The sequence below is a fragment of the Copidosoma floridanum genome, unplaced genomic scaffold, assembly GCF_036245765.1.
Source record: "Copidosoma floridanum isolate Cflo_tuat_1 unplaced genomic scaffold, Cflo_Japanese_pri ptg000026l, whole genome shotgun sequence".
NCBI classification, from domain to species: Eukaryota; Metazoa; Arthropoda; class Insecta; order Hymenoptera; family Encyrtidae; genus Copidosoma; species Copidosoma floridanum.
Genome location: NW_028321903.1, coordinates 5,153,607 through 5,168,278, shown reverse-complemented (window position 1 = coordinate 5,168,278; position 14,672 = coordinate 5,153,607). Strand labels below are relative to the sequence as shown.

The following is a 14,672-nucleotide window of genomic DNA, read 5'->3' as shown; positions in this document are numbered from 1 at the left end:
CAAACAAGTTTAATTGAATAAACAAACAGTGTTTAGCATTAAAAAAACTAAATAATATTATATTCTAATGTTAATGTTAGGTTTAGATGAAAATCTGCCACATTTTAATGTAAAAAAGAAAGGAAGGGCATCAGTAAGTGAATCACTTTCCCTTCTCTTGACGCACGGAAGAGAGTTGAGATGTACCAAATATTGAGTGGTTAAACTGGAGCAGTTCTAGCCAATTAAATTTTCGGCTATTATCTTTCTTTCAAGATTTTCCCCAGAAACTCTTCCTGCGTCGTGTTTGATTCAGTGCATGACCAAGTTTCGCTACTTATACAAATCTAAGCAAAAATATTGTGGGCTGTGCTAAAGTTCAAACCACAACACAGAGCAATGCACGGTTAAATATCAAATTTGTGGCAATCTTGGACACATAGCTATAAACTGCTCCCATTGGATAAGCCCTCAGTATATCTTCATTATCTTCAAGAAATTAGGGCACACAAGCAATGAATGTCAACTAAAAAAGATTACGTGCCAGTTATGTCATTGATCCAGGCATATTGCACTGGACTACCCAACAGAACAAACTGTCTCCGTCCCTAGAAATGTTTATATTGCTTCCAAAAGTTACAAATATCACAAAAATATCGACCATCGGCGATATAACAAACCCCGAAAACTAGAGAATAATGCAGGCAGTCGATTTGCTCACAACACGCCTAATTACTCTCCACGTTTGATAAAGAATGTGTTCGTGGCAGAAACATATAATGAAAATTACGAAGAATGCTTCAGTTTCTTTAAAATGAAGGTCACCCAAGAAAACAACTAAAAATTTGCAACAAATACAAATCATTTAAACAGCGCAAGAAAGAAATTATTTCTGCTTCATGTAACAATAATTCGAATTTCACAACAACAGTCAACATAACAACTAACACTAGTCAAAATAATTCAATGCGACCATTAAACCAACAAGCTAAACTTATTGCTACAAAACCTAAGGGCAGTGAACCTGCTATCATAAACTAAAGTGTTGAAAGAGAGATGTTTATGGAACAGCTTAAAATTTATAAAAAGGGAAATCCTAACAATCAAAATTAAAAAAAAAAATAAAAATTTAGTGCGTAAAAACCTTACAAGAGCTCAGCCAATAAACGTATCCACAATAAGGCTCGAAGGTGCAAAATCAAGTATTATTAATAGCAATAACAGTAAGAAAATATTACATAACTTCACTAAATGAAGGACTCAGAATCCGGGAAATGGACTATTCTACAAGATCAAAGTTAAAGTAGACATTTTTATCTATAAAAAGCTTAAATCTACACTAAATAATACAAGAATTTCAATGATGGAAAAATCAATATCTCTGAACAACGATATAGAATCAGACCATGGCAAGTATCCACCTAAGACAACCAAAAATTTTCGAACTGACATAAATCATGAAAACTTAATTAATGCTTTGAAATTAAATTAACCAACTAAAAACGAAGCTACTCAGGATACAGCATATGGCTACAACGTCAATAAAGAAGACAGTATCAAGAATATTATAAATAAGAAGGAAATCCACAAAAGCTTTACGTTAAAATCAAATTTTCAAAATTATAGAACATCTTACGATTTCGAACAAAAAAAGATCAATAAATTAAGTGTAAAACAGAAGATATACTACAAGCAAAGGGAAACCAAGATAGGAAAATTTTTTATTTACCATGCTTAATTGCGATAACCAAGCAGAAGTCAATTACATTCCAAAAGTAAAAATACCTTACCTACCAAAAAATTAGATACTATAACGGAAAATTCCGTTCACGCAGTATATACAATCCAATATATTATGACAAAAATTGAATTACAAAATTTCATTTACGATATGAATTATAAATCATGATGCATAAAATAAGAAAAAAACCGTTCATGGAATGTATAAAATAAAATTTCCCAATTTTATAGAAGAAGGAGAGTCATTGTATCAAGTGGGAGAAAACCGAGGCGATGAGTGAACATGAATTTGCCTAGAGCAGCAGTCTCAGTAAGGAGTCGATAAAGAGAAGTGGGCTCGTACCCTATTCCTCGCTGTCCTTCTTATGTGGTTCTGCCAAAACCAAGCGAATAGAATAGATATAAATAATATTAGCTCTGCACGTTGTTAAATAAGATCAAACTTGTATACATTACATGAAAATTAATAAATTTTAATGAATCATAAATTTAATTATAATATTGAAACATTTGTGTCTATTGTTTGCTTTTGGTAAACATATAAATGTCGTAAGGATGACTTTTAGGCTCGTACCCTAAATTTCAACCTTCCATACATTTATTTAGCATCTTCATTCTTTTTCAAAATAAAAAGAAGGTAATTACATGCTACAAATAGAATCATCGTTGAGTCATCAACGAAACGACAACGAGAGTGAAGACTAATCGTGAGATAAAACCATAACAACACATATCAGATAAGTACACCTATCAAAGATATTCCAAGACCCTTCCAAAATAGTTCGCGTGAAAGCACTAGTATTGCTGACACCAAGAACATTTCTACCCTATCTTGATTTCCTCCAAATCATCTCCTAGTAAATTAGAAAAGATATATCCAATACATAAACATAAACCATACTCCGTGCAGGAAGAAATTGCTTAGAACGCTCCACTTTATGATTTCGATAGTATAATAAAATACTATAGACCTGCATTTATCAAATCATCATAATACTTGCCGTGAATTTTCCGTGTCTTATATATGTATAGATACGTATTGATCCATATTTTGGTTCAATGAACTCGTTGAAAAATAAACACTTTGGGTACGTAGAGACCTTGAACAAGCTATAGAAGCTTATAATACAATATGAAAAGCTCAGAAGAAATCAAATTAATGTATGGCAAAAAATAAACCAACACCTCGTCAAGCTTAGGTGACAATATAAATTTATATTGTGAATAAGTTTAGGCTCATTTTAATTATGAATCCATAACATAGAACCTATATACAGATAAGTCATGTTAAATTAATTTTTTATTCATTTTATTTTTATCAATAACTGAACGACTTGATATACACGACGGTATATATATATATATATATAAAACATTGTTTAAAGAAAAGCTATTTTGTAGCGTGAAGACTATTGAATGAAAAATGAGTAATTTATTTCTTGTATTTTAATAATAATTGCTCACGAATAAATAAAATAAGTTGACCTTTTTTAAGGTAATAAGTAAAAGCAAACTAAAGGACGAAAACAGTAGTTCCATTTTACATGTGCGAAGCCTAGTTTTTACTTTTTTTTTTCCCTTAATATTTCATGCAACCATCCTTCTTTTTGTCTACTTTTTCTCTCTATGAAGGTTTTGTTATTGATCGAGAATTTTGTGATTTTCGTACCCTTTGTGATTTTTTGTGATTTCGTTTTCTTTTTGTACAGTGATCCTAACACAAGCAGAAATTGATGAGTGAGTTAGCCGCACGATTTATTTAACTAATAAGCCATAGCAAATCTTGGGTTCTTAAGAACAACCAAAATCACAATAAGTATTAGTTATCATTTCAGCAAAACTATTAACTTGGTAGTAGCAAGAGCTGATTAACTCAAGATGATCATCAAAATCAAACACAGAAATTGTTTGTAAAACATTCATCGTACTAAGCTGTAGGTAATAACCTACACAATTAAAAGTGCTTTATGTGCGAAAAAAGCTCTGAACTTTAAGCCTCACAAGTCTAGAGAAAAAAAATTACTGCAAGAGTAAATCGAAAATTTCACGAACCCACGTCACATTATAACACAACCTCACTACCTAATCTAAGCCCACGCTAACATTTTAAGTGAAGCAAAAACTATTTCCCTCAACCAAGTGTTATCATAAAATCTAAATAATTGCAACAAAAGAAGCCATATTATGTTCAATTGACTGTGACCATATGTTACAGGCTAACAAAAAGAATCATCAAAAAATGTACGAGACTCCTGTAATTCGTAATACTGCATCAAATTGGATATAAAGAAACATGCGGTTTCTATATCTCAAGAAAAAAATGAGACACTAAGAATTAATACAATTTACTTAGCAAACTGTTTCTAGGTCTTTATTAAAAGCTCTTATACCAGTTCTCGGAGGGGGTGATAGGGGGAGGCACAGCCCCATATGTAAGCAAAAATCAAAAATTTTTTTTTCACAATGACATGTATAAGTGTTACTAACCCTAAATATAGTATTGGTCCTAATAAAGGTTTTAATTGCTGTTTTTCCGTCACCACAGGATCTCTCATTGATTTCTTTTACCAAACCTAGAGGCACACTGGGCAAATTCAGGCCAATGAATGAACATAAATCATAAGTGAATGAGAATTTACTAATCTTCGTATGTAAATTAAATTAAACGTACTGTGAACAAGGTAAATAAGTAATTAATTCTCAGCAAACTGTCCCTAAACCTTTTTGTCATAAGCCCTAGTACCAGTTTTAAGAGGGGGGATGAAATTTTGGTAATCTACAATTGCTAATAATTTTTTTTTCCCGCTCATTTCTTCAGAATTTTTCATGTAATTTTAAAAGTATATAAAGCAAACGTCAATGTGTAAGCAAAAAGAACTGAATCACCTGCAAGTTTTCTCGTAGCTGCAGCCCAATGACCAACTATGATTCATGCACATGCCCGCTGACCTATGCTGAATGAAATTGAAAAGCAAACGAAACACTTTTTAATGCAAAGAAACGAAATAACTGTAAGAACCAATAGATTAAAAAGTTTAACTGAGAATAACTTAGAACTAATACATTTAGATTAGGATTAAATGACATAATACTAACAACGTCAGGTTCGGACATATTGCGCTGGTTTGCCAAATGTGTAAGCGTTTTCTTTGAAAATAAAAATAAGTATTCGATATTAGTTTTATTTTTCTATTTTTTTTTTCCTTCCTGCTTGGGCATAGAATTAACGTGCACACTATTACTTGCAATAGTACTGGTACCTTCGGAACTCTGGGAAATAAATAATTGATTGAACCACACATAAAACTCTAGAACAAGCACCATTACTCGTGGTGGTACTGGTGGATTATAGACTGGTCGCGAATTAAACCAGAATTAGCCCCTTTCCTTAACCTTTAGAACGAAACCTTTACAAATAACAGTACTGGTAGTTTTTAGATCGCGCATGAATTGGGAGACTGCACAATAATCGCTTCGAGTCAGTGCAACTTGATTTCCTTCACTCGAAAACATTCGTAGCCCCGTTCTAAATACCCCACTACGTAATTAAGCTATCCTCTAGCTCTGCGCTCCACCTATGCGCTAAGTGTGAACCCCGAGTTATTAAGCGCAAGCTTAGACTCAAATAATTGATAGCACTGACGTAACAGTTAATAATATATATCTATAAAGTAGGTAAGGTCTACATAAGTTCCCTTATATAGGTATGTTGGAGTCTGTAAAAGTTCGTAGGAGTCGAAAGGATCTAACTGAAATCATGTGGGTATCGGTAGAGGGTCAAAAAATATTGCATAGGTTCTTTCGAGGCTGTAGGGAGTTGCTGTAGGACGGTGATTGATATAGACAAAAGATGTCATACCGTACAATGATAGAGAAAAAAACCGGAATTTTACCTTATTTATGTACGACCATTTTTCTCAATATATCTGAGAGCATGGGCGCTCTAAAGGCTTAGGTTTTCTTTTTATTTTATATCGGTTTATATAAGTTTGATTTAGGTTGTTCAACATTGTCAAGATTGTAAACGATAGAACAGGTAGTAAGAGTAAGAGTTGTTCTTGATAACCACCTAAGTTTGGTTTCATTATAAATAAATTTTTGTTCTTAATTTAACTATTTTAACACACGTATTCAGCTGACACTTCAATTTTTTTATTTTTTAACATATCTAATAGACAAAAATAAAAAATTTTTTTTCGCAATACTTTGCACGGAAATAAAGGTTAAATTAATTTTCACCGTAAAAGCAACGATAAAGTTGTGATCGAGAAAGCTTCATTATAATTTTAACAGTAGCTTAACTTTATGTTTTTTCTCAGTTATAAAAAATATTACCACAGCTTCATGGTTAAAATTACATTTATCTGGGATAAATTTTCTGCTACAGAAAAATGACCGTGAAGCCTCGGTAAAAATTATAGTGAAAACTTTAATTACACTTTTAACGTTGCTGTGACAGCGAACACTTACGTATTCATTTTCTCCGTGTGCATGTTGAATTTTTTTAATTGCCAATAAAAGGGATGAATATAGTTGGACAAACAAAATAGTACGTATGTCTGTGTACAGCATTAATATGTTACTATTTTTGTTATTTATTCAGAAGCCCTCTTTAAACCAAATGTTCATTTGAACTAAAAATTAACCTTAAATTTGTTAATAGATCCAACAATATTATAACATGTTTGCTAACATAAACATATGGTGTATTATAAACTGAATAAATGTAGTTTAAATATTGTTGCTTTTTTCTCTTTTGAAAAAAAAGAGTTACAACACGATGATGTTTTCATTATGTATTTTATGCTATAACTGAAATATATCATGGTATTAAAAAAATGTTTGAATTAATGACTCAAAATGTTTGCCTTGAAAAAAAAATTATTTTTCATATTTCAGTTAAAACGACGTCAGTTGCAACTCAAAATGCAGCGAGAAAGTATATCCCCAGGAAGAGTTCTTTTGTCATTGCTTTGGAAGTGCTGTAACGATTGTCTTCATCCACCAATTATCAGTTCTCCTGCAGAGGTAAAAATAAGAACTTATTTAAAAATTCAAATCTCCCGACATCTTAAGAAATATTTAAAGATAAGAATAGTCTTTGACTTAAGAAAGTAAGTTTATAAGATATTGGAAACATGTTGGAATAGTGCGCGATTGAGAGTCCATTAGACGATATCATAAGACATTTTTAACTTATTTTTAGAGTGAAAATCGCTGGAGTGCAAAAAACTTTGTCAATTAAAAATTACAAAGCAGTGAAAAAAGTTATCCGCTTCGGCGAGGAGCGAAGCTGGGCCTCCTTCTTGCCGGAAAGGTGCATTAACCAACTTCGCCACTGAAGCCTTGGCGGACACCCTTCTCCACTGCTCTGCTTAGGCGTGTCTTTAGGTCGAACGCCGACATTATAGATATTGATGTTATTAATCGATGGGTAGGTAAGTTAACGCACCTTCCTGGCAAGGAGGAGGCCCAGGTTCGACTTCTGGCCGAAGTGGATAACTTTTTTCACTGCTTTGTAATTTTTTATTGACAAAGTTTTTCGCACTTCAGCGATTTTCACTCTAAAAATAAGCACGACGTTTCTATAAAAAATATACATGGCGCAATTTAGATGGAAGAGGTCAATGTATAATAATTTGACATAATACTTACCCATCGATTAATAACATCAATATCTATAATATCGGCGTTCAATCTAAAGACACGCCTAAGCAGAGCAGTGGAAAAGGGTGTTCGCCGAGGCTTCGGTGGCGAAATTGGTTAACGCATCTTCCTGGCAAAAAGGAGGCCCAGGTTCGACTCCTGGCCGAAGCGGATAACTTTTTTTACTGCTTTGTAATTTTTAATTGACAAAGTTTTTCGCACTCCAGCGATTTTCACTCTAAAAATAAGCGTAACGTTTCTATAAAAAATACACATAGCGCAATTCAGATGGAAGAGGTCAATGTATAATAATTTGACATAATACTTACCCATCGATTAATAACATCAATATTTAATGCATTAGGATGATTCAAGTGCGAATGGAAAGTAAGTACAAGGTCGTAAGCCTGATTTTGTTTTGGGACTTCAAAAATAAAGTGTAATGATTGAAGAATTGAGCTCTTATAAGTTTTTGAGGCAACTAGCCTATGTCAACTTTTTAATTTAGCATTGATAATACTCTTGTTTTTTTTTGAACCAAAAATCTCTTATAGCTCAGTGATACAAGCTTGCAATATAATAAAAAAGAGCTTATTAAATGTCAACCACTTGTAGATCTCACAATTTTAAATATTTTGTTAAAATATCTGCCTTACATTATCCTTTTTTTTTGGAAATTATACTTAGAACTTTATAAGGTATGCGTCTAAGGCATATCATCATATCAAACTCATCACAATACTGAGTTGCTATTTTTTTTTAAATAAATATAGATTCTTGAACAGACTCTTACGTTATTTTTGTCAAACAAGATACATCGCTTACTTTAATGAGCTTTAAAGCTTTTTCTATTGGATAAAGAAGTTTAAAAATCTAAGTTTTTAGTAATATTAGCCGATTAATAGTAATTAAACTAGTAGTTCCATCTTGGCTTCGCCCAAGAATCGCTGAGTGGAGCACCTTAGTATATTGACACGTAATTTGAAATATTTTAAGTTTATCAATAAATTAAAGTTTTGTATCTGTTCTTAATACTTCTCGAAGTAAAAAAATTTAAATAAAAAAATTTTTGTTTGAAATTCATGTAGTTTTTGTCGAATTAGCTGTAAGGAAGTAAAAAATATAGTAATACCAAGAAGTAGCGTGTGTTAATTACACCATAAAATAGTTGTAGGCCCTAAATAAGAGCGGTTGATTTCAATTTTTTACGTTATAATATATGAAAAGTTCTATTGGGTGGATCTATTAAGCTTAAAGATCGGTTAAAAATATATAATATATAACTTTTTCTTTTAATCACGAATTTTAGCAACCAAAGTAATCAAGTCCTGGTGCCTTATCTCTTCTTTTTTGAGCGGCACAATAAATACAAATACATATTGTTGTACCCATTAAAATAGCTGGAAGATTCGAATAATTAATGTCTGAGTTATTATAGACAGCTGATCTGTAACCTAATTAACTATTTATTCTTTGATTTTGACGCTGCTGTTGTTATCTTAATTAATGTTCTTTATCAGTTTCTTGACGCCCGAAATGGTATACATTCAAAGCACTTGAAGTTTCCCTTCCAGTTCACCCTCCTGCTACTCTAGGCATTAATAAAAACTTTCATAAGCCCTAAAGGACAATTTTTTGGTCAACTTTGTTAATATAATACATTTGATGGCAATGTAGTTCGAAATAAAATGGCCCTAAAAAAGACCAGTTAGCTAAACTCTTTTTCAACCAACGTTTCCAGAAAACGTGACTGTCTGAATTCAGAGAAGTCTTCTCTGGCCTGTTATTCAGGCACCAAGCTGGTAGACAGAAAAACCATAACGCTTTGAAATATTGGAGCTAGTTATAGTGCTTTTTCTTGATGTTTCCTGGTGTTACGCTAGAGACAATATCGTCGTAACACCTTCTTTCTCCGTTGAACTCAGTCAGTTTGATAATTTAAGATAGAGAATAATTGTGTTGCTTGCCTGTTAAAAACATTAAGACTGTCTTATTTGCTCAAGTTTATTTCTCTTTTATAGCTTCACTATTAAGTTGACTCAACGCAGACCCAGGCATGACTAGGAACAACTTCTACGGAAATAGCATAATTTTAGAGCCAAAATAGACAAAAGGGAATTTAAATGTTGAAATATTTATTTCGTAATATAGGCGACTAAAATAAGATAAAATTTTTTGGGCCCTGCTAGCTCTACAGACGAAAAGTTTTTATAAAAACTTTTTTATTTTCTTTTTGAAATAAATCGATAATCCAACATTAAAAGAAAGTAAAAAGTGTTACGGGCTTGGAAGGGTCTCTTAATGAATTTGTCTCGAATCATACTGCTGCATGAAAAATTCTATCGAGAATTAAGGGCATCTGGGGAGGAAGTGTAGTCACTGATTTCTCTATTGATATGCGATTGGTTCCGTATCACGGCGATATCGATGATCACGGTTGCGCGAGTGAGGGATGAGGATCGGAGGGGACGAGCTGAGGTGTGCTGTAAGAAAGAAAAAACGAAGAAGGGCAGTTTATGATCCCGGGTAATTGAGAAAAGGACTAAAAGAAGATTGAGGTGAACGAATTCTTTCATGACTTTAAGGGGCGTAAGTCGCATGGCTTTTAAGAGTTGAGACGTAAAGCCATCGATTGTTTAATATACCAATCAAAATGTGGTCTCGACTCCGTCCATCATATATCTTGGAGACTTTCGCTCACAGCAGTTCTGGAAATCTCGTTCGTATTCCGATGCTTTTTTTTATGATCGCCTAGTACGTTGGTTTCTCTGTAGTCCTGGTCCTTCTCTTCAGTAGCGGTAATTATTAAAATTATATTTGATTTACCTACACGCAGCTTTTCGTGATTAGTGTAATAAGTTCTAGTATTAAGGATTGTGTTAAGAGTTTCCCTCGGTCTACTGCTTTTTATTTTTTGTTACAATTAAGTTATACTCCCTAGTTTTTATTTTATTTTAAGAAGTGAAGACTTGCACAACTCAGAGATTTTGTTGTGACTGTAGCATAGCCAGTTGGCAAGTACGGCTCAAGGGATTTATTTCAAAGTTCAATAAAAGAGAGTGATCGGCCGAATAATTTTTTTAGATTATTGTAAGGTAAGAATTGAAAATACTCTGTAAGCGAGTTCATCAGATAGTTGCGATGCATCCAAATTAATCGAATAAGGATGTTATCGGCTCTGTATTCTCGTATATAAAAATTATTCTTGCTTATATAAGAAATACATTAATGGGCCGAGGCTGCTTGCACTGTTGTTTGGATCAAATGTACATGGGGGATTCCAGACAATACCAATATAACACATAAAGTTATATCAATTCATAATCTTTACCTAAATAAATTGATGCTGATGAATTTCATTCAGACACATTTTGCATTGACTTTTTATTTACCAGTAACCTGCTCTGACCCTCCATGTCAGCAAAAATATCACCCGCTTCTTTACGGCGACGCGACGCAATTAAAAAATATTATCTGAAAGGCTTTTAGCAAAAACACTAAAGAAGCGTAACAGGCTTTTATAAGACCGTCGAAAAATCAAGATTGTAACGTATTCAATCATAATTCAACTTCTTTACAGCACTATCATATCATGTACAAAGTAGCTATATCTTAATCTACCACTTTTAAATTCAATAATGCAACTCCTTATAAAGTTCCATAACATTTTTAAGTGTTACAGGATCTTAGTTTTAATTTGGGAAGTTTAAATTCACCAATTCGTTAGCCTATTGCACTGTTTTATCTGGCTGAAAAATTGGAGAACTTTATGCAGCATTCTTAACTTTTAACCTTTTGTGAGAAAGTCCAAAATAGTATTGGCGTGAGGATAATGAATACTAGAGCTTCTGATGCTGGACTTGCTTCTTTGTAATAGAGTGGTGCCATGACGAAGTGATTGTTAGTTTTGGTAGAGTAGTTGAAATAAACAATTTTAGTTCGAGAGGTTTGGAAAATATTGAGAGAAATTTATTGTACTCGCGTTTGAAAACCGTTTGGAATTTTCTTGTTTGGATGCTATACAAAAAAAAAACGGGTGTGACAAGCTATGCTTTCTGTACTTCAATTGGAGCAGCGCAAAAAATGGTCTTGACTTCGGGAAAATTTGGGACCAATGGCTTGGCTGCTGGAAAATTTGATAAGACGATAAGGTTATTAGGTGTGCTTTCCACCACTTTCGTCTACTTAAATTTTTTTTTGTGAATTTTGGTATTTCGGGTGGGCAGCATAGAGAAAGGTATTACTTAGTTATAGTCATTCAATTGTCTTGGTGAACGTTTGAGAAATGCACCACTTTTCTTAAACCTGTTTCCATAACTGTGACTCGTTTTTCGTCACTATACCGTTTATTTTTCGAAAAAGTTGCAGTTTCTTTCAATATATTCTGAAGATTCAAATTTTAATCAGAAATGATGAGAACGTGCTTGTAGGATATTAAATTCTCTATATAATAGTGTCTTTCGATTTTTAATGAAGTTAGTATAATATATTTTATTTTTCATAATTTAGGAAAAATAGATTTTTTAGTCTTGAAAATGATAATTAAAAAGCGGTTATGAATTTATTAATGAGATTACTCGGATCAACATTAACTTCATTAAAAATTGAAAGACACTATTATGTGGAGAATTTAATATCCTACAAGCACGTTTTCATCATTTTTGATTAAAATATGAATCATTAGGATATACTGAAAAAAATGCAATTTTATCGAAAAATAAACTTCAATTGGCCAGTGGTACGTGTTACTTTTTTTTTTTTTTTAAAAAGAAAATTTTCCCCGTAGTTTTTCGTCAAATGGAAAGTTTTTTTTGGGGGGCTGAAAAAACCTAATTTTCAACGATCACCCTAATATATATATATATATATATATATATATGAGGATTGCTAGGGATAGTGTTATGTTGACGAGGTGTATTGCCTTGGCTTTTGTGAAGTTCGTTCTGATTTTTGAATTAACTGTAAAATACATTTGTTGTTGTGGTGAATACGTACTAGTATGGTTTAAAATTTTTTCAGGTTTGTATGGCGTAAGACTCAGAGGTGGAATGATTGTATTGCTGTTTACATAAATATTGGTTCTAAAAGTCAACGTGTTTTTTTGCGTCTTTTATGGTGCATTTGAAATCTGCTTTTATGATACCATAGTTAATGGATGGTGGGTGATATTTATTTTCTCCAGAGGGGACAGTGATGTTGGGTTCATTTTCTGTCGAAAAAAACCAATGAGAGGAGTTTAACGTTCTCATAACATAAGACGCCTTAGCGTTAAATACTTGTATATTACATTTGTTAAGAGATCGATATTTTTAAGATAACGGAATATTTCTATTTCACTAGAGTTCAGTTTTATGTTACACAGTAGTAATATGCATAAATACACGTCGATGAAAAGACATTTAATAAGTTCTGGTTGATTAATAAGATAGTATTCATGGTGGCCATCTGCTAGCGCTAAATAATCTGCTGTAGGTATTTTGCGACCTGTGATCATGCTATTGCAGCTATTTGTTTTTTCAAATACTGGCCATGATATGCACTTGAACACCTTGAAATTTATTATTCGTACGAGCGGTAATATTGATTTTATTATGATCTTACAATCAATTACGTGAAAAAGAACTTGAGTGTATTTATGTAAAGATTGAGTATTTATTGCATCGACTTTGATCCGCATTTCTTATCAAGAAATGGTGTTTATAAAAAAATTAAATACTGTTATAGTCTTACTCAAAATATAAACTAATTTTTTTGCATTGAGTTCGTAATTTTTTATATGAGATTTTTGAAGATAATGATGGGGTAGGTTTCAAGTAACAAGATGTCTACTTGCGCTTGTGTCTTAGTTGGTGTGCTTGCGCTCAATTTAAATTCAGTAAGATTGACTGGTAAGTTTTTTAGTCGCTCCGTAACCTCTTCTGGCTTTGGTTTATTGTATTGTCTATGTAATAGGTACATTTTTCGCGTTTAGTGATGATTTATTGTTTGGTGCTATACATATGTTTAAAAATTCTAATTTCTTCAGAACGTGTTGTGGCATTGCTAACTTTGTACAACGTTTAAAATCTCTCGAATATAAAATTGAGGTTGCCTAGTTCTTGAATTTTGATTGCTAATTTTTCTATTGTGTAAAACAAGATGTTATTATGGATGTTTTTCTCCAGAAAGGTTGTGTTAAGATTGGTTAAAATGTCGGTTAGCTTGTAGTGAGCTCTTTTAAGATACTTAGTGTCGATGTAAAAAGTAGATAAACAAGGGTGACTCCAACATACCTGTGCTGCAATCGCCATGGCGACTCCAACACACCTCCCGTTTCCTGCAGTTTAAATTGTCTCTGTGTGCGTCCTGCGTAAATTTTGTGGGAGATTGATCTCTTTCTTGCGTAGCTTCTTTTATCTGCACACTGCTAGGTAGGTATAATCGGCATGCTGCTGAAGTTTATGTGGGAGATAGAGCTCTCTCTTGTACAGCTTTTTTTTATCCACACGATTCATTATTTTGATACTACAAGCAACTTGAACGTGGAGCTCTCTCTGTTTGCAATGCTTTAGTTGAAGGAATTTTTTTTTTTATATTAGTTGTTTATGCTTATGCGTGTGCATATGTTGCATATGAGGTTTTTGGAATAAAGAAGTTTTCAGTAGAAAATTAAAACGAAAAATTGTTTATTGAAAATACAGTCAAAATAGTAAGTTAGTACCTAAAATATTCGTATATTTTCATTGCAAAAAACTGCTTTGTACATAATATTTACACATTACATAAAATAACACATTATCCTGCAGCACTTAATCTTTATTGCCTTGATTTTTCTTATGGCACATGATGAGTTAATACTGAAGCTGTGGAATCGACATGGCAAATAGTCCTTGGTAAAATTTGCTAGAGCCGGACATTCATGCTTCTCAATATTAATGACTTTAAATGGTAGAGAAGATAAGTAACCAACTCGCTTATTATATATTTTGTATTGAAAAATAATATTACCTGCATGGTATTATCTATTGAAGATAATTTTTTTTTCTCGAGACCCTTAACGTATACCATTTCAGCGTCAACCAGCTCGTTTTTACGAACTCTCAGTCCTCCTTTATAAGGAACATTGCCATAATTCTAGCTCATGCCATAGAATTCGGTTATCACCCATTGATTTTGCCTTCCATCCCGAAATGATAAATCTTCCCGCGAAAAAGGTGGCCTAAGTACGATTACAACAGGTATGGAATTTTTTTTCCCAAGTTCAACATGAGAAATTTCTTTAACAATAAATTTTTTGTCATAGGTTTTGAGACCCTGGAAGTCTACAA

General features: G+C 32.7%; 1 protein-coding gene across 1 annotated transcript in view; it reads left to right on the top strand.

The window, feature by feature from the left end:
- LOC106640744 (uncharacterized) overlaps positions 1-14,672 on the top strand; it is a 425,751-nt gene that overhangs the window by 339,575 nt on the left and 71,504 nt on the right. Inside the window, exon 8 of the mRNA XM_089595613.1 lies at positions 6,619-6,747. Within this exon, the coding sequence (XP_089451739.1) occupies positions 6,619-6,747 (129 nt within the window). The remainder of the gene's footprint in view (positions 1-6,618; positions 6,748-14,672) is intronic.